Below are 24,160 nucleotides of genomic sequence, written 5' to 3'. Positions count from 1 at the left end.
GATAAATGCAGACTCATTTTTCCCAGCAAACACCACCCCCGTGGCTGTTCAGTAGGTGTTAGCGTGTGTTTATCACATTACTTGCAATGACATGAATTTGAATCCTGCTTCATGTTGAGTTGTTGGTTCACCCTGTCCTCAATTTCTGTCTACATTGAACTGAGGGCTCTTAAGCCCTCCTGAAAGACTCCCAGAATGTCAAACTGGCTGTAGGGAAATGTGCAGTGTCCCACAGTCAAAGTATTCCTGATGTTGACTGCTCCTTAAGTAAGGATCAAGCTTCCACAAAATGTGGATGTTCTCTCTTACATTAAAGCCTCATGCTAAGCTTACTGTTTTTTTTCTTTTTGGCACAACTCCTGTTGATGTTTTTATGTGTCGTTTGTGTGGTTCAGGGCCCCTGGGCTGAGACCATGATGCATGCTGCCATGGAAAGAGGTCAGTGGGTTTTCTTCCAGAACTGTCACCTTGCACCCAGCTGGATGCCCGCCCTGGAGAGACTCATTGAGAACATCGACCCATTAAAGGTCAGAGTATATGCTTCCATATACTGTACACCATAATAGCATTAAATTGTATTTTAGCCTGTCATTGACATTGACAGTGTTAATTACTTCCTTTACCACCCACTGGCACCCCATATCCCACAACCCCCTAACAGGTGCACAAGGACTTCCGTCTATGGCTCACAAGTCTTCCCAGCAACAAGTTCCCAGTGTCCATTCTCCAAAATGGGTCAAAGATGACCATTGAGCCTCCCAGGGGGATCAAGGCCAATCTACAGAAAACCTACCTGAGGCTCACCAATGATTTTATCTCTTCTTCCAACAAGGTCTCCTCATCTTCATCCCCATCCTGCTTTTTATATTTACCTTCTTGTGATTAGAAACCTGCCTTTTTGGATCAGTTTTGCTTTTAAGAACATCAGTAACAACTACGACTTATTCCTCTCCTCAGACGACACACTTCAAGTCTTTGCTCCTGTCTCTGTGTCTCTTCCATGGAATTGCTCTGGAGAGAAGGAAGTTCGGTCCACTGGGCTTTAACATTCCCTACGAGTTCACAGACGGGGATCTCAACATCTGCATCAGCCAACTCAAAATGTTCCTGGATGAGTACCAGGACATTCCATACAAGGTGGCGTACAGATGGCCTCTGTCTCTATTGAACTACCTGTTAAGATCATAGTTCCACAGTTTCATCATTGGCATCTTCGTTTTCTCTCTCGTTTTGTCTGTCTCTTGCTGTCCTTTTGTCCCCCTCTGGTTTTTTGTCATCCAATCCTGTCCTCTTAGCCGTCCTAACCATTTCTTTAGTAAGAAACAGAGGTTTTGCTCTCAGCCAGAGTGTGTGTGTGTGTGTGTGTGTGTGTGTGTGTGTGTGTGTGTGTGTGTGTTTGAGCACATTCATCTGTGTGTCTGTCTGCTTTGTCCTCCACCTGTCCAGGTGCTTAAATACACTGCAGGGGAGATAAATTATGGCGGCCGTGTGACAGATGACTGGGACAGACGATGTCTGCTCAACGTGCTGGAGGATTTCTACTGTCCCGCCGTGCTTATTGATGATCATGTCTACTCTTCGTCTGGAGTCTACCGGCAGATAGACACAAATCTGGATATCAAGGTTAGATAAATGCAGGAGCATTCAAAAGAGACTTGGCCTTTGTCTGCATCAGTTGGTATACTCCAAAACTGCATAGCATTTTCTAGGGTTGGGAATGACAAGGTAGCTCACTGTGTATAATGCCGATCCTCCAATAGGTTATACATCCCAAGAGAGCCATCTATGAAACATGATGATACATACCACTAAAATGTGAAGATATTTTTTAAAAGCAGAAAACAGTCAGACAATATTTGCTCATTGCATTACCAGGTCAATTCATCAAGACTGGGAGAAAAACTGGGGCCAAAAGTGGAGAACAGTTGAATTGAATACGAACAATTCCAGAGTTAAAATGTCACAGGACTTACTGCAATGATGGAGCCAACATACTGATAACATACTGCAAAAGGCCACATAACACTACTTTGTCAATAACTCATCTCACTCCTTATATTGTGACTTAAAACAAAAATTGAAAATTATGAATACCCCTACTTTTGTTGTAGTTTGTTCTCTCTGAAGAAGTGAGACTGTAAGCCAACGATGTCAAAACGATCAATACCAGGTGTTTAAAATGATTCAATCTCCATTTATTATAGATTCAATAGTTTTGAAAGTGCAGAAGCTATAAAAACAAAACAGATCTCCACTCCCCCACTTTTCAACCCAAGGCTGCACAGATGAAACAATGGAGGAGAAAATCAGTTATTTTACTAAATGAACTCTCAAATGCAGTTAAATCAGTTAAATTCCCAGTTGTCTCTTCACGCACTGTTTGTGTAATGACAGCACTGGACTGAACTTAATTTCATAAGAAAGACTTCTTGTTATGTACAATATTATTAACATCTCTCACATGACTGGAAAGTATACTGTATGCTTCAGCACACACACATCAAAACACATCAGCTTCTGCACTGCTGACATCAAACTAATTGATGACAGCTGGTGTCAGCGACTAACCTGTTGTCATGGCAATTGTCTGACCTTAGGGTTACTTGGCATACATTCGTGGTTTGCCCATCAATGATACACCTGAGATTTTCGGTCTCCATGACAACGCAAACATCAGCTTTGCCCAGAATGAGACCTTCGCCCTGCTGGGAGCCATGGTTCGTCTCCAGCCTCGGGCTGCATCTGCAGGGGGCAAAACTCTGGAGGAGGTGCGAATATCTAATGATTTTCTTTACTCTGACCTTTTACTTGTCCTATTTGCATCAAATTATAGCATGACTAAGCACTTTTGAGTAGCCTGTCAATTTGGCTGTGTTGTGTTATGTTTCATGGGAGACGTGCCTCTTTCTGTATCACAGATAGTGGAGGAGATAGTGGCGGGCATCGTTGAAAAGATTCCCCCGCCTTTCAGTGTCCAGGAGGTGATGGAAAAGTATCCAGTGCTCTATGAAGAGTCCATGAACACAGTGCTCATCCAGGAAGTCATCAGGTAACCTTCAGGCTTGAAGATAACGTCACAAACCACACTGCAGGTCTCCTTCATGTAGACAGCGCCATCTGTGCTGTACTGAAAGTGTCTTTGACAATATTTAGCTTGCCTCACTTTGTTGTAAAAATAATGATTAAATGTGTAAACAGTAATGTAGTACCTCTATTTGAGGCCAGTAGTTGAAAACGTACCCTTCATAAGTCATAGCCAGCAACCATAATTACATGGCTTTGTGCTCATATGGTAATAACAACTTTTTCATTGGGTTGTGTGTGAGCTCTACGTCCCTGTGTGACTTAAAATTGTTATGCAGCATTGTCACATGAGTGATGCACATGTTCATGTAATTGTTCAATAGGATACATGAAGGACTATAATCTGATCAGTGCTCAATCAGCTATTGTCAGTTTAGATCAGTTAACCCTTCAGTAATTGGTCTTTGTATCTCTTGTTTTTCAGATATAATAAGTTGCTGGCAGTCATCTCTCAGAGTCTCAGTGATATTGTGAAGGCTCTGAAGGGTTTGGTGGTGATGTCATCAGAGCTGGAGCTCATGGCCAACAGCCTTTTCAACAATGTGGTGCCTGATATGTGGAGAGCAAAGGCAAGATGCACACAACAGTTATTCCTCTGATTCTCTTGTGGGTACCACTGACGTCTGAGCAGGCAGTCTGATGGCGAGTTACAACCATTGTAAAACATTATGTAGCATATCATATTTAATACAAGCCACTAATGGATTCATCACAAAATGAATCCAGCATTTACATCTCTTCTGAATCCATCCTAACACGTTTTTAAACATTTACCTTCTTATATTTATGTACAGTACATCTAGCAGTTCTGTGGGCGGGTGGCTCTCACACTAAGCCACAAAATAAACACAATCCTCCATCTTTTACAGAGCTGTTTTAAGGTCACTGAATCCCACAATGTCCAATTACAGAACACTCCGGTGTGCCTTGAACTGAGCTGATATTATGAGATCCATGTGTTATTGTATTTAGTTTGGAGGTGAGACATTTGGGAGTGATATCAGAGACATGAGATGAACTTTGGTGACATTCCTGCGCTGCTCTAATAATTCCAGGCTCTGCTTTCGAGGAACACCCAACTCTTTGATTGGCTGTGTGTGTCTCTCCCACCAGGCCTACCCCTCTCTGAAGCCTCTGGCCTCCTGGGTGTCAGACCTGCTTCAGAGGATCAGTTTTCTGCAGAGATGGATCTGCAGTGGCATTCCACCTGTCTTCTGGATTAGCGGCTTCTTTTTTCCCCAGGCTTTTCTCACTGGAACCCTCCAGAATTATGCCCGCCGCTCCGGCATCTCCATCGACACAATTGGATTTGACTTTGAGGTCAGACAGTAGGCCTGACAGTGTGCCATTCTCCCTCCCCAGCTAAAAACATGCTGATTTATTTTTGTCTGCACTGCATATTACCCACTCTGTATTAACTGTGTGTGAATATCAACATACACTGTCAATTTTGTTAGATTTGCTTTGATTGGTATTGGTATATTTTCTCTTTAATTCCCTTCAGGTAGTAGTGAAGTCTGTGTCAGAGATAACAGAGAAACCAAATGCGGGCTGCTACATCCACGGTCTATTCCTGGAGGGGGCTCGCTGGGATAACGAGGCAGGTCAACTCACAGAGTCCAGGCCCAAGGAGCTCTACACAGAAATGGCCGTCATCTGGCTGATCCCCAAACCCAACCGCAAACCTCCGACCTCTGCGGTCTACGTCTGTCCCATCTACAAGACTCTCACACGTGCTGGTCAGTACACACTGTCTGACAAGATTCATCTGCAGTACAACTAATATTATATGTTAGATCAGATGTGCTTATTTAGAGATTTATGAAATGTGTTTTTACTTGAGGAGATGGATGAACTGAAGCTCTGGCTCAGTGTTATTAACCCTGTTTTTCAGTGTGACTTGGTGTTGGTCAGCTCGCTTGAGTGTTTGTGTGCATCTCCTTTCAGTGGTTTTATTACTCACCCAAAATAGACTCCAGTTAGTGTCCTGTTTCACGAAGCGTCTGAAAGTGCAGCTCTGTATTTTCCACCCACAGCACATAGCCAACACCTTGTGCCGGCAAGTTAGATCCCTCTGAAGCACAGTGCCCCGACAGGAAAATACAAACAAATGTCTTCATGTCGCTGAACTGCTTTGTGTGCTTTTGTAGGGACTCTGTCTACAACCGGTCATTCTACCAACTATGTGATTGCCGTGGAGCTGCCCACAGATCGGAGTCAGAGGCACTGGATCAAACAGGGAGTCGCCCTCATCTGTGCACTGGACTACTAAATACAAACACACTTTTTCACACATGAGACACATCACCTGTCTTTATATGTATATACTGATGTGGTTGCCTTACTGAACCAAACAGACACTTTCTCTATGCACCTTATGTCACTAAAAAGAAGTCCATTGAAACTCTCCTTTATTCTGGTCAATAAACAGTGTTCACAACACCATATTAGTGTAATACTATGTCCGATCATGAGGATTAGAGCTTCTGCTCCAGTGGTTGTGAGTGTCAGTTTTGCTCTAATTCTTCTCTCTTCCTTTACTCTGATAAGCCAGCAGCCAGCTTCTCCACTGTGCTCGCTGAACACTGAACTGATTACACGTCCTGCTCCTTTAAGGCGGCCACATCGCGCCGGTTGAGAAATATGACTTAGCTGTCGGAGGGTGGTGCTTCAACAAACAGTGACAGTGAGTGGCCATGTGAGCCCTGCCGACGCACTACAGATCAACGGGAAACTCAGATCACCAGGATCGGCAGAATATCCTCACTACTGCTGTGTCAAAAGACGGCTCTGACTGGAACTTAACGTCTGGGACGTTGACATCTTCTAATATATCTGTACTTCTCTGAAGAGGCGGATTTCATCTTTTTAAAAAATAGTATTTAAGTTCGGTGTGACAAAAAATACAGTCGTGTAGTTTAAATAAGTGTAATTAGTTGTATTAGACATACTGAGGACACAGTGGGATTACTGTGTGGAGTCCTCGCAGCAGCTGCGGTGCGACCAGACGCACCAGCGGTGCGCCAGGGTTCCTCTGAGCTGGACGCACTTACCGGAGGACGACAGGAGTCATCGCATAACTCTGGAGAATTACTCACGCTTCCTCGTTCCTCCGCGTTGTGTCAACAAGCCCTTGTGAACATGCTACAAAATGGAAACGAAAAGGAGGAACCACTGCGAGCGCCAAAAGCTGAGCCAGAGCCGGACTCCCCGACTGATGTCCCCAAACTGCAGCCGCCCGCTGCCCTCGCTGCTGACGGCGAGGCCGCTCACTTCCCGCTGCCCGTTTATCCCAAACTGGAGATAAAGCGCAACGCGGTGACCGACGATTATAAGATCTCCACTCAGGTTCTGGGCTTAGGCATCAATGGCAAAGTCCTGCAGTGCTACAGCAAGAAGACTGGAGAGAAGTGCGCTCTGAAGGTACTGAAGTCACCTGACACTGACAGGTGTCACAAGTAAACCTCAGTTCAGTCACCAGTTTTAACAGTTCAAGGTTCAACTCACAGCATAACTGAGGGCTTAGAAGCATTCCCCCCCCCAAATAATTGCAATTGAGAAACAAAACTTTGTTTAGAAGCTTAAGATTGATGCGAGACATTTTGACAGTGTCTGGATTTCAGTACTGTCCAGTGTTCACACCTGTCAGTCATTTTAACAGTTTATTCTGGTGGTGAGTCTGCTCATCTGTTTAGATTCAGATCATTCATCGACCATTTAAACCCAACAACTGTTATATATTAGAATTAAATATCAAAGCTTGTCTGAAAGTCAAATTGGTTTAGTTTGGGATGTCATTCGTGCCACTTGATACATCTTGATATGGAAACTGTTTGGTGTGTTTATTCTAAGAGTGAAGTACGTTCACTTGTCAGCCTGCAGCCAAGATTCCAAACTTTGACCTTTATTGAGTTCAGATTCCTGTCACAGATGAACAGGACAACACTGAAGCTTGCAATAGAAGGAATGTGACTGGTGTACATGCATGTCTAAGACAGCATGTCCTGTCTGGGTACCTGCTGCTCACACTGGGTTTGACATGTGCCGTACATGTTGTAGAGCTCACATGCTCTTCATGTGGCTGTTTTGTGGAACCTCGGCCTATCTCTGGATCAGATGGGGGCGCGCTCACCTGGCCATATGCTGTACATGCTGCGCTGCTTCATAGGGGCACGTGGATTGTGACAGTGACACCTTATTCTGGGCAGCAGTGGAAAATTCACTGGGCACTCCTTCCTGCATGCGTAGACGCACACAAGCACGGGTCGTCGGGCTGTCACCTGTCACCACTGGGCTGCAGACCCAGAGAGATTTACTGGCTTACAGTAATCCATCAACACCTGAGCCGCCAAAGCAGGCAGCAACAGTGTCACAGGCAAAGCTGTAGACCCGGGCCCTGGGATAGAAGGAGAGACAGGAGATGGGAAAGAAAGATAAACTGTGGGAGTCACAGACAAAAGATGAACGACCGAGAGGGATAGGATGCTTGATGGCATCATGTCAGAGTGGAAGATAGAACACAGTCGCTGCTTGAAAATGAAAGAAAGAAAGCAGAGAGAATGATTAAAACAAGGTGTATGTTGGTGAAAAAGCCTCAGGCTATTTGATGCATTAAATGTGAGATTTTCTTTTTTATGTCAGACACGATTAAAAAAGCAGGATTGGTAAGAAAACGCTGAGCTGATTACATGGTACCACAGCACAAGAGTGTTTTCCATGAGAAACTCTTTGCTGGCTATTAAGAAACTGATGTGTTGAAATGTGAACGTGTTTTTCTGTGTAGTCATGTGACCGCTGACAGCGTCCTTAACAGCATCACCTGCTGCCTGACAGAGTTCAGCTTCCAGCAGGGAAAGCTCAGAGCAGGTCAGGGTGACCCTTGGCTTAGAGAACACACCTCAAACCAGCCACTCTCAGTGTCCTAAACCTCTTTTACTCTCTGAAGACCCTGTTAAAAGCTTTGAGAGATGACAAAGGAGACACTAATGGCATCATAATACAAGGTGTATTAGCTCTTATGGCGTCTGTGCTGGTTTGAATTGTCCTGGATGAAGGGACAGTTCTTGAGTGAACCTGATATGAGTTTTTATTCTACTTTATTGCCATTTCAGCTAATTGATCACTGCCCCTGTATTGTTTTAATCTCAAGGCAAATCGAAGGCATTAGGACATAATGGAGTGTTTGATGTGGAGGGGGGTGAGGAGGGTTGACCACCCCACTGGCTTTTTAATTAAGCGTTGCTCTAAGCGCTCAGTGTAATGGATGGGTGTAGGTTTAATCCACTTTGCAGCTGGAGCTGGAGGAGATCCATCCCTTTAATGCAATGCTGTTACAGTCATCAGGATTCTTTTAATTTGGATTTGTTTGACTCTGAGGAGGAGAGGGACCTGGGAGATCCCTGTGGTGCACGGGCACCACCATTAATTGTTAATACCATTTGAAGCACGTATTTGGCTGGTGATTGTTCCATTTTAGCGTCCAGCTTAGCACGTGGAAAGCTGTACAAGCTGCAGGCCTGTGTACAGGCTTCCATTCATGGTCAATATCTTTGTGTGTAATCACCTCTGTGGTCAGCCTTTTGCATGCTGGTGGCACATCTGGATTTCCTCTGGGAGAAAAATATTTGTCAAACTGTCGTGATTTGGTCAGACGCTGCTGAAAACTGCACTTAGAACTTAAGCAGGCTCGCTCCAGGCAGCCGGTGCTCTTAAACAAGATCAGTCTCAGAGGTTTGGCTCATAATGCTCCATTGACTCTCAGGCTTCAGCTGCTTGTTGTGCAATTCAAGCTCATTATCTGCTTTGACTGTAGCACGGAAGAAACTGGCTACAGTTCAACATGTTGTCCTGAATGAATGCAAGGGCAGAGGATCTTTGTAGTATTCAAAAAGAGGTGGATGTGTTGCTGTCAATCACTACTGCTGTCTGTTCAGCTCATACAACAAGATTAACTTTTACTGGCCAGTGGGGATGTTCACTGGGGATTTTACACACAAGGTTTTGTGTGAAGTTCACTGCAGTTTACCCTTGATGTCAGGGAAAAACGTGCTGTGGGTGTTGCTCTTGCTTCAATTACTTTGGTCTAGATTATATTGAGTATGTTGGGTGAGTTCTTGATATTGATATGACATATTTATTTTAAGTTTTTCAAATTATATTGTAATATGACAAAAAACTATAGAGGAATGAATTGAAATTCATCCTCATTACTTGTCATTTTAGCCATGCTGTGAGGTGAAATCTAATACAGACATTCATGGAGCCCAGAGGATGATTCAGTCTAACCTGTTACTTTTAATTTGACCAGTGCTTTGTTTAGGGGTTATTATGCAAACGAACATCAGCATGTTAGCTTTGTCCCTGTGAGTGTGTTGCCATACCAGTGTTAGCAATTAGCTCAGAGCACCACTGTACCTAAGTACAGCCTCACAGAGCTGCTATGGACTCTGTGTTGTTAAGAGCTGGTGATAATAGTGTTATTATAAGGTATTTGTGGTGGAGCAGTATACATTGTTGTCACAGCACAAAACAAGTATAGACATCATGTAGATTAACACTTGATAAACTGTATACCGCCTCCTAGGCCACTTTGATATCGACTTTATGAGCAGCGCTTTATTGGTAGAAGTTGTAAAGATAAACCACCTTTTCATGAAGACATACAGTCCAGTGCTCTGACAGCCACCGTGTGTGTGTGTGTGTGTGTGTGTGTGTGTGTGTGTGTGTGTGTGTGTGTGCTGTTACACTCAGTGGGCATTATCAGCTAGAGGTGTGTGTGTCAGTCTGTGTTATAGTCTCTATAGACTAAGACTGCTTTAGAGGACTGTGAGGATGTGGCTGATTGGCTTAGGGCAGGATCAGGGACAAGTGTGCATTTAGAGTCCATGAGGTCCCCTCACATTCTGTCTCATTCTCTCAGCCATCTCTCTGTCTCCTCTCAGTGTTTTATATGTGTATTTAATCCACACAGTCCTCTTTTATTGTTGCCAATTCTGGTTCATTTCAGGAAATTAAAGCAGCCATCCCACACACTGCCTGCTCTGATTAAAGTCATAAAGCTATAAATGACATAGCAGAAAGAAACCTGCCCATGACTTTGCTTTACAAAGTAGGACACATGCGGTAGTAAATGGCATGAGTAAGTCACCGGAAACCCTCAACTTCTACTTTCAACACCCTGCTGCTCGAAAACCCTCGGCCCTCACTTCCTCTTTGACGTTAGCAAGCTAAAACACAACGCTGTGAGCGGCTCTGATATTTCCAAGAAACGTGAAATGATTTTCACTCATACGATTGAAGCTGAAGTTTTATCCATATTCTTATCACAGTTTGGGAGAATACAGGTTTAGTGTGTGTGTGTGTGTGTGTGTGTGTGTGTGTGTGTGTGTGTGTGTGTGTGTGTGTGTGTGTGTGTGTGTGTGTGTGTCTGTCTGTCTGTCTGTCTGTCTGTCTGTCTGTCTGTCTGTCTGTCTGTCTGTCATACGTCAGTGACTCAGCCTGTCTGTATGTTATGTTCTCCAGACTCGGTCTGTCGCCAGGCCGGCCTTGTGAACAGCAGCTCACTCCATCACAGTCATATCCAAAAATACACCCTGACTGAAGATGTATGCTATGTCAAGGTCTGCCACCTGCTCTGTGTGTGTGTGTGTGTGTGTGTGTGTGTGTGTCTTATGTCAAACACACATCCTAACGTGTGATCAGGCTGCCTTCCTAATGTGTGATCAGGCTGCCTTATCACACGTTATGTGTGTCCTCAGCTTTCATGTAGTGGATGAAGGTAGTCAATGATTGTCTTACTGTCTTTTATCACTGTGAGAGCTTTTCTCTCTCTCTCTCTCTTACCGACTCTAAACTATTGAAGGGTCACTTTTCACCAACTAAGGCAAAAATGTATTTGTTAAACCCTTTCAGACTACACTGACTTTATAGGTAAAAACCAGTATTAAGTATGAAAAAGCTCTTGTTCTGTTGTTGATCAAATGAGCATAAAATCTGACACGGAGCTGTAGAGTTGAGGGATTTTAGAAGGTGATATGGTTGACATTAGCATTACAGTATTAATAAGGATGTTGTTTGATCTCAGTGCTGCTGAGGTTTTTCTGTTAGTTTCCTAGAGTGACATCTTCACGTGTTAGTTCTGTTCAGCCAACAGTCCAAAATACATTTAACTGAATTTACAATGATAAAAAACAGCGAAAACAGAAAAAGTCAAATGACTCAATCGATTATCAAAATAGTTGCAGATAACTTTTCCGTGGATCTGCTATTGGATGCTCAAATTGAAATGTGAATCCACCGAAAGTCGAGAAACAACAATATTGAATATGATACAGCGTGGATTTAGCAAAAGAAATTAGTCCCATCATAAACTGGAAATTTATTTTCTATTCATCACTAACATGTTTTGTATCCGTCATTCTCTCTGGATGTGCCTCTCAGATTCTCTACGACAGCCCCAAAGCGAGACGAGAGGTGGAGCTCCACTGGCGAGTATCAGGGGGACCGTACATTGTTCGCATCCTCAGCCTGTATGAGAACATGCATCACGGGAAGAAGTGCCTGCTCATCATCATGGAGTGGTAGGACTCACATTTCACCGCCGTACTCATCCGTTTACACAGGTGGATTTAGTGTTAGTTATCTGAGAAAATAAAGGATTCAATTCTCCTAGAAATAATAATAATAAAAAAACTGTTTGTCTTTATTCTTTTTTTTTATAACTTAAATTTTTATTGAGTTTTCACAAGTGTATAACAAAAACAATAGCAATACAGCATGGAACTAACAAACGGTGTGGAAGTATTACTGTACAGTCCATTGTTCCATTTAGCTTTTGTTCAGTTGATGTCTTGGTGTCTCATATAAATGTTCCATTTTTCCCAGTTTTTTTCAAATGTGTACTCTTTGAGTCTCAACAGGTATGTCAATTTTTCCATTACAAGGATTTCCTGGACAATTTCCAACCACTGCTCCTGGTTTGGATCGTTCACGTTAAGCCAGTTTCTTGTGACCGCTTTCTTGCTTGCTGCAAGTAATACTTTAGTCAAGTACAGATCTTCTTTCATTACAACCTTCTCAATATTCCCAAGATACATCACTGGACAGGTGTTTGGTATTCCATATCCCAAAACATTTTTTACAACTGAGTTAACATTCTGCCAATATAACCTCATTTTTACACAATTCCAGAAGATGTGTGCATGATCTGCCTCCATGCTCCCACATAATCTCCAGCAGTCTTGTTGTATAGCAAGTTGCCTAGATTTTATCTTTGGTGTTATAAAGTAGCGAGTTAGGTTCTTCCAGCAGAACTCCCTCCATATTAATGAATTTGTTGATGTACATTGTGTCTCACACATGTGATACCACTCCTCCTCTTGTATTTGGATTTTTAGTTCTGCTTCCCATTTTGCTTTTATATAAAGCGTTGATTCTTTCCTGCTCTCACCCAAAGCTCGATAAAAAGCGGAGATAGGCCGGGACACCTTCTGTTTGTATGAGTCGATCATTACTCCAATCACCTCGTTTATAGTTTCATTTGGCCTGATCTCTTTTGTAAAATAGTCTCTCAGCTGTAAGTATCTATAAAAATCTTTGTTTTCGAGACTGTACTTTGTCTTAAGATCCTGGAAACTTAAAAACTGTCCACCTTCTGATACTGTACATATTGCTGTCACACCTTTTTGTACCCATTCTTTGAATGCTGGATCGTACGTCCCTGGCTTAAACTTAAGATCATACGCAAACCACCCCAGATTGCATATATCCCTCTTAAGTTTGTATTTTCTTACAACAATACTCCATATTTCAAGTGTGAATGCTACTATTGGGTTCATACTATGTCTCAAAGCACCTGCCAAATGTTCATCCCCCACCAATATCTGGGTTTGAACGCCCCCTACTTCCCTTTCCATTTCTTTCCATTTCGACTCATAGTCAGGTCTACACCAGCAGGCCAGATACCTAAGTTGGGCTGCGTAAAAATATTCTGTGAGATTAGGTAAAGCCATCCCCCCCTTACTTTTAGGTAGTTGAAGTGTCGTAAATCTTATTCTTGGCTTTTTACTATTCCAAATGAATCTAGAAATCATCTTATCCCAGGCTATAAATTTGTTTTGGGGGATATTAATTGGAAGGGCCTGAAACAAATATAACAATTTAGGTAAAATATTCATTTTGACTGTGCGTATTCTAGCACTTAAGTCTAATGGGAGGGTAGACCACCTTTCAAGATCTTTTTGAATGTTTTTCTCAATTTCACTAAAGTTGTTTTCAAACATGTCAGGGAGTGTCTTACTCAGAGTTACACCAAGATATTTCATTGTTTTAGAATTCCATTTCAGATTATATGCATCTCTTATTTGACGGGATGGAGAATAATTTAACGAGAGAATTTGTGTTTTTGATATATTCAGTTTGTACCCTGAATAGTATTCATACTTTTCTAAAAGAGACATTAGGTGCAGGAAACATATGTCTGGTTGTTCAAGAAAAATTATGACATCATCCGCAAAAAGGCCAATGATATGTTCAGTCCCTCCTACAGTGACACCCTGCAGGTCCCCACTCTGCCTTATTGCCTGTGCTAAAGGCTCGACATATAAAGCAAAAAGAGTGGGAGACATACAACAGCCCTGTCTTGTCCCCCTCTCCAACTGAATCGAATTAGACAGGCTTCCATTTACTCTGATCTTAGCTGTGGGCTCTTGATACATAGTTTTAATACATTGGATTACCTTTTCATTGAAGCCAAATCTCTTTAGTACCTCATACAAGAATAACCAACTAACACTATCAAATGCTTTTTCAGCATCTAAACTAACCAGAATTGTACTTGTACCACTTTTTTGGGCGTTGTTTAGAATATGGAGGGTTCTTCTAATATTATCGTGTGTTTGGCGACCTTTAATAAAGCCGGTTTGATCTTCATCAATCAAATCTGGTATGAAGGCCTCGAGTCTTTTGCAAATAATTGATGTGAATAGTTTGTAGTCTACATTTAAAAGTGAAATCGGCCTATAGTTTTTGCAGTCTTCTTTATCTTTGCCATCTTTGGGTAGAACAGTAATAATCGCTTCTTTCCACGATGGGGGAGCCCCACCCTCATTAAGGGTCCAGTTAAAGCAGGATAGAAGCAAAGGTGTTAGCTCCTTCTGGAAGGTCTTATACCATTCAGAAGGGTACCCATCACTGCCTGGTGATTTGTTTGTCTTTATTCTTGAAAAGTTGACAATAAGTAGAAAGAGTGACGAGTGCTGGTATTTTATCATCAGGCTCCAAACTGGCTGACAGTGATTCTGCACTGACCCAAAAGTGGCAGCTCTGCGTAGGAGCACTGGTTTTCAAAAGGATGCTGTGGGTTTATCTAACAAGCCTCTTTTAAACTGTCAATGTCAACAGTTGACCAGAAAAGGGGAAGTTACAGTCGCTCTGCTCTGTTTCCACAAGTTTCCACTGGAATTTTCCATTTTCTTTGTGATAAATAGACAACATAAGCCCTGCAGTGAATAAAGACTTGGAGCTCCACATATTTTGTTCAGCATTTCAATCAGCACACAGTCAGAAGATTTGTGTGGAGCTCCAACTGTTGCTTCAGTATAAACATGGTTTTAATGTGAACCATGTTTCTGTGTAACTCTGTATCAACTCACAGCTCATTTGTTCTTTTACACCATGTTGAGAATCATACAGCATGACTAAATGAATCTAATACAACCCAACTGAAGCTGTTCTCCTAAAGATGATGGCAGAAAAGTTCCCGATATATCTAATATGCTCATATGTTTTCACACCGAATAGAGCTGTGTGTGTGTGTGTGTGTGTGTGTGTGTGTGTGTGTGTGTGTGTGTGTGTGTGTGTGTGTGTGTGTGTGTGTGTGTGTGTGTGTGTGTGTGTGTGTGTGTGTGTGTCTGCAGTGTCAGACCTGCAGCTTTGTGCCTCTGAGGAGCTAAAGGTCAGTCATAAGACCTGAAGACGGCAGTGATGGTGAGATAGAGACAGAATTCCATCCGGGCTTCACTCACATACATGTGGTTGAGCTTTGTACTTTTTATTGCCCTGTGGGCAAAAGAAGAAGCCATAGGGGATGAGAACAGAGAAATGACATGTCCTCTGCTCAAGAGGATTTGAAACCGTGTCTAACAGCCTCTCATCTTCACATTTATTGACACAGCAAGTGTTTGTGTGGCACTGTATGTTGTTGACCTTGTGTGTGTGTGTGTGTGTGTGTGTGTGTGTGTTTGCGCTCTCACTAATCTCTCACTGCTGTGAGCTGCTTCCTGTACGAGCGAGGGTCAGAGGAGGACAGCACCACAGCCCACTGCAGTCAGTTCAGCGCACACTCACTTTTCTCTGTGAGCTATCTGTTCATCTGTGCGCTCGCACACCACAAAAAGTACGCTCTTACTTAACATGCTTAAAAGCACGTCCTCGTCACAGATGAGCACAAACACGTTTTTCTGAGGACCAGAAGGGAGAGTTTCAGGCATGAGTGGCAGTGGTTTGATGTGCGGTTGTGAAAGTGGAGAGTGGGAAGCTGACTCTGAAGCATTTTTGGTTGGTGAGCGTGTCTGAACTTCAGAGGAATTAGGTCAAAGGTCTCAGGTATGAAACGTCAGAGTGTGTTTTTCAGAACAACCAAATGGAGGCTCGTTTCACTGAAATCCCGTGGCTTCTTTTCCCTTCTTCCGTCTGTGATCTGGTTTTCTTCTCAGTTTTGCTGAAGAACACTTTCACTCAGTATTCTTAGAATTCCACATACCATTTCTTTTTTGCAAGAACCAGGTGGAGGACTGCAGCGTTTTGAGCTGTGACACATTTCAAGAGAACTCCACTGAATTGCACCCCAGGGCTCACAGTGTGAAACATTGGAAAACAGTGAACATATCAGTTTGCTGAACTTATAGTGGTCGCGATTCATTGATCTGATTCACTCCTAATCAATATTGTTTCCCAGTGTCTTTGCTGCGCTGCATGACACAAGTAGAAATCACTTAAACTCAAATGATCCTGGAGTATCCTTTCTCATTTTGTAAGGGGTGTGTGTGTGTGTGTGTGTGTGTGTGTGTGTGTGTGTGTGTGTGTGTGTGTATGTGTGTGTGTGTGTGTCTCCAGTATGGAGGGAGGAGAGCTGTTCAGTCGAATCCAGGCCCGAGGAGACCAGGCCTTCACTGAGAGAGGTGAGGACTGATAGATGGATGGAATGTATTATAAACACATCACAGGATATGAATGAACCATTATTCTCAGGAGGGAGTGGCATAAGGCAGACATCTTGGATTACGTTCAACAGAAAGCATGAACTCTGAAACACTGAAATGACTTCTGGTTTGAGAGTGTGTTTTCTTCTTTTCCTCCCAGAGGCTTCTGAGATTATGAGGGACATCGGCACGGCCATTGACTATCTCCACAGCATTAACATCGCGCACAGAGACATCAAGGTGCAGAGAGATGATCACCGCCCAGATAGCGAAGAATACCATCAGTTCTGGGTCATTGAAGGAAATCTTGTCACATGTTTCTTCTTCTTCCTCTGCCTCCTAACTAGCCAGAGAACCTGCTGTACACCTGCAAAGAAAGGAACGGGGTCCTCAAATTAACAGACTTTGGCTTTGCCAAGGAGACCACGCTACACAACCCTCTACAGACCCCCTGTTACACTCCGTACTATGTGGGTACGTTGCTTTATGTTATTTTCCAGACTGATGAACTGCTTACAGATTTATTGAAGATGAAAAACAATATATTCTTATCTATTTCTCTGTGTTCGTGTTTTGCCGTTGATAAGCTCCTGAGGTTTTAGGCCCAGAAAAATATGACAAGTCATGCGACATGTGGTCTCTGGGCGTCATCATGTACATCTTGTGAGTAACCGCGTGGGGTTGGGTGGACGTCACCACAAATGTGTGATACATTCTGTCTCCGGATACCTTCAAACGTAGTGTCGGTAAATCTTTTCTTGGCTTTAAAGTTTCGGTCTGTCCTGCCTTTTGTCTCTGTAGATTGTGTGGCTTCCCTCCATTTTACTCCAACACGGGTCAGGCCATTTCTCCAGGGATGAAGAGGAGGATCAGGATGGGCCAGTATGAATTCCCTAACCCAGAGTGGGCTGAGGTGTCACAGGAAGGTGAGAAAACCCACATACACACCCTGTCCACACTGATCCTTCACACAATCGAAAAAACTTGTTTTTCTCTCAATTTTTCAGACAACTACACATCCTATTATCTCTGGAATATTAAAATTAACGTATTATTTAGGGGTTTCCAAAACAAAAAACATTGACTTCAGCTCATTCAAAATTGTGCAGCTCAGCTGTTAACCAGAACCAAGAGGAAAGAGTGCATTAGTCCAGTTTTAGCTGCTCTGCACTGACTTCCTGTAACATTTACAATTGATTTTAAAGGCCCTCTTCTTGTATGCAAAGCCCTTAATGGACTAGGACCAAGCTATACTGCTAAATGATGCCCCAAAGATCTGGAACACACTATCTATAGATATCAGAGAAGCAGCTCACTGAATGTTTTCAGGAGAAAGCTAAAAACTCATCTCTTCACTTTAGACTTTAACTAGCTCTGACTTTTCCTGATGAAGTTCTGAATCTCTTGTGCTTAGCCTCACATTTATGTACTGCTGCATTTCTCTTAAAATGATGCATTTCACTTGATTTTATGCATTCTATGTACTCTATTTTTAACTTTACTGTTTTTACCAAGTTGGTTTTATTCTCCATCTAATTTTATGGTTTACTTTTCTATGCCTGAATTTACGTCCATGCTGTCTTTTTTCATGTGAAGCACTTGGTGTATGCGATTTCTTTGTTGTAAAGCACTTTGATCTGCATTCCTTGTATGAAAGGTGCTATACACATAAAGTTTATTATTATTATCATCTATGCAATATTAAACCTATCTCCAACTACACATTTATGGAAAGTTTGATATTTCATAGATATTGAATTGCTATTATATGCTGTTATGCAACTGTCTAACAACACAAACAGAGAGATGTTTCTATGACATGTACGTTGTGTTTTCACAACACAAAACACGTGAGAGTCAGATGTTAAAACGCTAAACTTTTCCTGCTGAAGCCAAGCATTATAACCAAGCCGTTGGTCAGCATTGTCGATTCAGTTCAACTCTTAAGCAGATGATGGTAGCAATAGACAGATTTGTTTTGTTTTTCTAGCTGAAAGCTAAAGACGACCAAATTGAAGCATTTCTGAAATGCCATTTTTCTTGTGGACACCAAAGAGAACTTTTACAAAGAAGCCTGTGTGACATGTGAACAATGCTGTCATATTTGCCTGCATCAGTGTGGACATAGTCTCATTGTTACGCTTGCACCATCACAAGAACATGAAACCATAAAACAACCTGCCTCCACAGTTTTAGTGGATGACCTTGACAGAGATGTGCTCATGTAGAAGACCTCAGCACTCAGCTGCAGCTGGTTGAAACTCTTTGTGCTGTAGGACCTCGTTAAGCTTTGTGTCCTTACCTGAGTGCAGTCTCTGCATACAGACAACATACTGTACTTTAGGTTCAGCTGTGGTCTTCACCTTTGTTTTAAGTGCCGCTCTGAAGGTCACTCCAGTTCATCTCCTACACACACTGACATGTATTTCCTGGAGCTCTACACTTCTAAAGACTAAGAACAAATTATTATGTCCAAACTTGTCACTCATAGTGTCAGTGGACACCAGCTGGCTGCAGTGTCCAGTGACAGTGCATGACTCTGTGCACACACACTGTCGTTTTTCTTTCTTTTTTTTTTTCAACTCAATCTCACTCTTCTCTCTCATGTAATCCTATTTGCTGTGTAAGTAGGCCAGTCTGTCCCTCAGACCAGGAAAAGCTTCACGAGACATAAGATTTGCATGCATGTGTCGCTATTAATAATGTAATTATCTTTATATTGCCTCCAGCAAAAGATTTGATCCATCAGCTCCTGAAGACAGACCCTAACGAGAGAATGACCATCACTCAGTTTATGAACCACCCCTGGATTAATGTAAGTATCTGTGTGTCGACTACAGAAAGTCATTGTAAACTTCTTATCTGGCTGTCCCTTTGCTCATATCTTCATCTGTGTTTGTGTGTGTGTGTTTGTGTGTTCGTTCGTGTTCCCACTCTGCAGCAGTCCATGGTGGTTCCCTCCACTCCGCTCCACACCACCAGGGTTCTGACTGAAGACAGGGAGATGTGGGAGGATGTGAAGGTCAGAGGCACAACAACACTGACCCCATCTGGTCACTCATTTACATTACAACCTGTCACTGCTGGACTGTCGAAGCTTTAGGTCGACCCCAGTGTTGCAGGGTCACTCCAATAATTAAGTATTATGCAACCATAAAATTTAGTGACATATCCTGAGTTTAAGTCTCGTGTACAAGTAAAGCTCCATAACTGCTGAATCCTACGTTTCCCATAATGCAGCTCATGAGCATCTTTCATTAGACCCCACATGCCTGGTAAATACCCATATCTTCCAAACATCTCTCCCTCAATTTACAAGGCTTTCTGTTAAAAATTCTCCAAGCCCCATTTCAGATACCCCCTACTGACATCATTATGACATCATTTGCTTAGCCTTTACAAAGCTCCATGAGCACCACAGGAGCCAACTGTTTTCACAGTCTGAGTGACTGAATGTCCAGTAAACTGATTTGTACGTGTAAAAACAGCAGAATGCCCTTTTAGAGGACCACTGTGTAGGATTTAGTGGCATCTTCCAAGCATGAAGAAGAACCTACTGTAGCTGCAAAACTTGCAATAAACATGAAGGCCACTCTCTGGAGCCAGTGTCTGTTTTGTCTGTTCTGGGCTACTATAGAAATGTGCAATACGCAATATGGCGGTCTCTGTAGAAGAGGAACTACTCCCTCTGTAGATGTAAAGAGCTCGTTCTAAGCTAACGACTACACAATGATTCTTATTTTCACATGATTACACATTAATGAAAACATACTTATGGATATTGTATATTGTATTCCATTTATGCCAACAGACACTGGACCTTTAATGAAGATAATGAAAGCCAGCAAAGGAACATTGTCTAATTAGGAGGTTCAGTTCCTTCATTTAGGGTTTTTTTTTGTGTGTATGTTGCGCACAAAATCCCCCGATGGCCACCAGGGGGAGCAGAGGTCACAATGTAGCTTGTACTATGAGTTCAAATTTAGGCACAAGGTCCTGTGCCATTCTTCCTAACCCTTTCATTTACACAAAGATTGTTTAAAGAACAAGAACGCTGTTTGCTCTCAAGTCACTGTGGGCACTGCACAAAGGGTCTCAGTTGTGCAACTGCATATTTTTTTTTTAGTGGTTGTAAATGCGAGAAGAAATCATGAGTAGAATAACATTCCTTCACAACAGCTGAATGAGGAAGTTTGAAGCGATAAGGTATGAAAAGATCATTTCTCCACCATGATAATCACACAATATACCACTGTGCGGTTCTGCAACAGGCAATGCTGCATTGCGTAAAAATGCCGCCGATTGCACTCCTGAACAGCTATTTCTCAAAAGGCACAAAGAAGAGATGTCTCACTCTTTCTACAGAAAGTATAGATCATGATGGACAACTGGTCTCACATCATGAACCATAGGATGCAGAGTTTGATGGTTTATATTTCAAGGGATCTCAGCTCTTCGGACATGTCAGTCCATTTTTTATGGTCTGAGGCCTGTATTTGCTCCAGCTTTCTCATCCTCAGCCACCGATGACGTGACCTTTCCACAACTCGTAAAACTTTTCCCAGACAGTTTTTCCTCACCTCGTGTCAGCATTTGTAGATTATTCCTGCACTACAAATTACTTAGTGAATCAACGTAGAACAGCCCTTAAAGGAAGAGGAAATGACAAAAGAATGACATTTTGGGAAATGTGCTTGTTTTCTTGCTGAGAATGAAGGGTTTAAGAAAACTGAAACCACTTTCATATTTGTATGTTAAATATAAGGTTAAAGCCAGCAGTCGTATATTTTAGCTAGCTTAGCATAAAGACTGTAAACAGCTAGCCTTGATTTGTTCAAAGGTTGTAAAAACCACCTAACATCACCTATAAAGCTCACTAATTAACATGCTGTGTCTTGTTTGTTATATCACAACTTATTGAGGTTATATGTTGGACTATTTCTTTGCTGGGAGCAGGAACCTTCTGAATTTGCACAGATTAAACAAAGGAGTTAAAACACATTCATTATTGAACTTTAGAGTTGCTGGTAGGCAAATGCTGTTGCCTTCGGACAGAGCCAGATTAGCTGTTTCCCCCTTCTTCCAGTCTTTATGCTATGCTAAGCTAACTGGCTACAACAAATAAGCAAATCTGCTTCAAACATATACAGTAAGCACTGATGATGTAGAAGTAAAAGTAGTAATCATTTAAGAACTCCTGAAGCAGCGGTGTAAATCATTTGATGTGTAAAAAGATTGGTGTGGAACAGGGCTCAACAAGAGAGTGCTTAAAGATGTGCCCTGTATACTGCCCTTTGTAGTATGTACATAACTGGAGTAGTCTTCAGTGAATGAACACACTCTGCTACACCTGACCCTCTGCCCTGCCTCTCACAGGAGGAGATGACCAGCGCTTTAGCCACCATGCGGGTAGACTATGACCAGGTGAAGATCAAAGATCTTGACACCTCCAGCAACCCGCTACTCAACAAGAGACGAAAGAAAGCCGCTGCAGGAGCCAAGAGCGGGTCCACGGTCTGCCAAAGTCAGTGAGAGACAGAGGACTGTCAGCAGAAATCCAGGCAGAACTGCCAGCGATGAAGAAAAGCAGCTCAGAGGAGGGAGGGAATGTTGATTTGTGTGGGAGAAGATCATTTAGAGAGCTGTTCGGGACTCTCGAGAGACTGGATGTTGAGGAAATGCTCTCTGAAATAAAAGGACAACATAGGAACAGCGGTAAAGTCAGAGCTGGACATATGTAAGACATATCAAGACGCGATATGGCCTGTGTGTCCAGTCAGTGGTGGAAATCAACTGCTCTGCTCACTGGGCCTCATCTGTTTTTAATTCTTTCTATGTATGTATGTATGGAATTTTTAGATCTTGCCTGTTTGTAGGAGTGTCTGCGTGCAGACATGAAGTATTTGTAGTGATCATGTTTTGTGTATTTGAATGCTTGGTTGCCTATTTGGCGTCTCCTTTGTGACTATGCAGTAGTGTGCAGATCACACATACAGACAGACAAACCAACTGTGGACAGACTGTGAAATGAGAACACTCAATTTTACCTGCGTTGTCTTAATATTGTCTGTCATTTGCTTTGAGGAATTAAAGCAAAGTCTGACACTGACTGTCTTGTCAATGAACTGAAGCCTCCAGGATGACTTACACTTCAATCCAAGGCAGTATTTTTCAATGAAACAACAATAAAACGGCCTCATGCGCACAACAAAGCAGTACATATAACCCAGAGTGTCACTGCTGCTGATCAACACTGTGTCCTCTTGATGGAGTTGTGAGAGGCAGCCCTGCTTCCTGTCAGCGTAAGGCCAGAGAGCTTTATGTAAGCAGCAGTGGGGTAATGGTTGTGCTACATGGATGAATTGTGACACTTCTCTTGAAAAAGGTCCTCTGTGTGTGTGTCTCTGTATGCGTGTGTTTATGTGGGTTGAGTGAAATGCTTCCAGTAAATAGGGGCTGCAATTTGACTTTACATTAAAACATGAGCAAAACAGTGCAGCCTTTAATTATGGAAACCTCATGAAGTACATCCACTCCATGTAGAGATTGTATTTGTCCATATGGTTGTAAATAAAACTTTCTTAAGTAAATGTGCAGGATGTTTTCTCTTCTGTGGACCTTGGAACTATTGTTTTTGTAATCGTGCCTTTCAGGCTTTGTGAGGCTGCTATAAATAGCAGAAGTCGAGTGGTTATTTGGGACGCAGCCATCTGACTTGGTGTTCGACTAGAAAAGGTCAACATTATTATGTTTAGATTATATGGTATGTACCTTTCCCCCACTTGGATCACACGGTCCCCCCCACAGTATTTAGGGGATAGGTCCGGGGAAGCTAATCATAAGAACAACTTGGCTTCCCTGCTGTAAATATGGGATGTCAGCCATGCTTAGATGTGGCCTAAATAGAGTATGACCTCTCAGCTGTTGTTTGGTACTCCACGTCTTTGAAGAAAGAAAGCGTAAAAGCTCTCAGACAAAGACAATAAGAATTAATCAGAGTATTTGTGGATGGAAACTTACAGCACTGTAAGTTGCAAATGACATATTTCCTCATAGGGAGGCAGCGGTGAGTATTCTGCCTTTGTTAGCCTTTTTGTAGACGAGTCATAATTACTGCACGTATCACTAACACCAAAATGTTGACATAACAGTGTCTGGTACACTTCCTACTTGTGTTATTCCACAGAAGTCGCTGATCCTCTTCTCCAGAGGTTGACAAACACAAGAAACTGGCACTGACATATAGTGAATGCCTGTACACTTAATCAGGTCAGAGGTCAGCAGTTATGTTCGGTCATGAGTCATTTTTTCAGCACTGTTCACAAAGGAATGTCCTTTAAACACTTTTGTTGTTGTTTAGTGAGTTAGATTGATTCATTAAACTGACCTGCTCTTGCCTGTAGCACTTCAATGCAAGTCCCAGCCTGCGCAGCGGCCCAGTATTGATTCATTATGTCTGCTGTTCCCGCATTATCAGCTACAGTGTCATGTCTCCCTGGAAACTGTGCAATAAGAGTAGGAGTAGTTATCTATGTATGCAATAGCCTGGTCTGTGGAGAACAATGAGGTGTCAATATTGATCATTACATGCTCATATGAGGCTATCTGCAATTGAATGTTGCATTTATGACAGACAGTGAAATTCAAATGAAGGTCACGTTAGCTTCCACCTCACACCAAGTGAAATCTTATGCTGCTCAGGACTATTGAAAATGTGTTATCTCGTGCTTGGTCCAATGAGACAGGTCCAACTAGTGTGTGTGCCAGAGGTGCTGCCTGAGGCTTGGGTGTGAGGTGGACAGGGGGAGTGTAGGATGGGTGAGTCGGGGGTAGATCACTTTGCCCTTTAGGGAGGAATGTGTTTAAGGTCAGTTGAG

General features: G+C 42.6%; 2 protein-coding genes across 2 annotated transcripts in view; both read left to right on the top strand.

Annotated features, from left to right (window-relative positions):
* dnah1 (dynein, axonemal, heavy chain 1) overlaps positions 1-5,364 on the top strand; it is a 30,789-nt gene extending 25,425 nt beyond the window's left edge. The window contains 10 exon segments of the mRNA XM_070958532.1: positions 396-527; positions 662-832; positions 958-1,137; positions 1,447-1,623; positions 2,598-2,768; positions 2,919-3,049; positions 3,509-3,653; positions 4,198-4,404; positions 4,589-4,823; positions 5,235-5,364. Of these exon segments, the coding sequence (XP_070814633.1) occupies positions 396-527; positions 662-832; positions 958-1,137; positions 1,447-1,623; positions 2,598-2,768; positions 2,919-3,049; positions 3,509-3,653; positions 4,198-4,404; positions 4,589-4,823; positions 5,235-5,356 (1,671 nt within the window). The 3' untranslated portion in view covers positions 5,357-5,364.
* Positions 5,365-5,779: 415 nt separating this feature from the next.
* On the top strand, positions 5,780-22,873 carry mapkapk3 (MAPK activated protein kinase 3). The gene is made up of 10 exons (XM_070959815.1): positions 5,780-6,507; positions 11,524-11,663; positions 16,198-16,262; positions 16,444-16,523; positions 16,631-16,757; positions 16,871-16,946; positions 17,085-17,209; positions 19,013-19,098; positions 19,225-19,305; positions 21,660-22,873. The coding sequence occupies exons 1-10, from the start codon at positions 6,226-6,228 to the stop codon at positions 21,813-21,815; spliced, it is 1,218 nt and encodes a 405-aa protein (XP_070815916.1). The 5' UTR covers positions 5,780-6,225; the 3' UTR covers positions 21,816-22,873.
* The last annotated feature ends 1,287 nt before the right edge of the window (positions 22,874-24,160 follow it).

This window comes from Chaetodon trifascialis, chromosome 3 (assembly GCF_039877785.1).
Source record: "Chaetodon trifascialis isolate fChaTrf1 chromosome 3, fChaTrf1.hap1, whole genome shotgun sequence".
Classification (NCBI taxonomy): Eukaryota; Metazoa; Chordata; class Actinopteri; order Chaetodontiformes; family Chaetodontidae; genus Chaetodon; species Chaetodon trifascialis.
This window is presented reverse-complemented; position numbering and strand designations above follow the sequence as displayed.

Excerpts from the sequence above, each read along its gene's own strand:
- mapkapk3 (XM_070959815.1), top strand. The coding sequence starts at position 6,226 with ATGCTACAAAATGGAAACGAAAAGGAGGAACCACTGCGAGCGCCAAAA. Across the intron at positions 16,524-16,630 it reads TCGCGCACAGAGACATCAAG|CCAGAGAACCTGCTGTACAC; the intron begins GTGCAGAGAGAT and ends CCTCCTAACTAG. Across the intron at positions 16,758-16,870 it reads TTACACTCCGTACTATGTGG|CTCCTGAGGTTTTAGGCCCA; the intron begins GTACGTTGCTTT and ends GCCGTTGATAAG.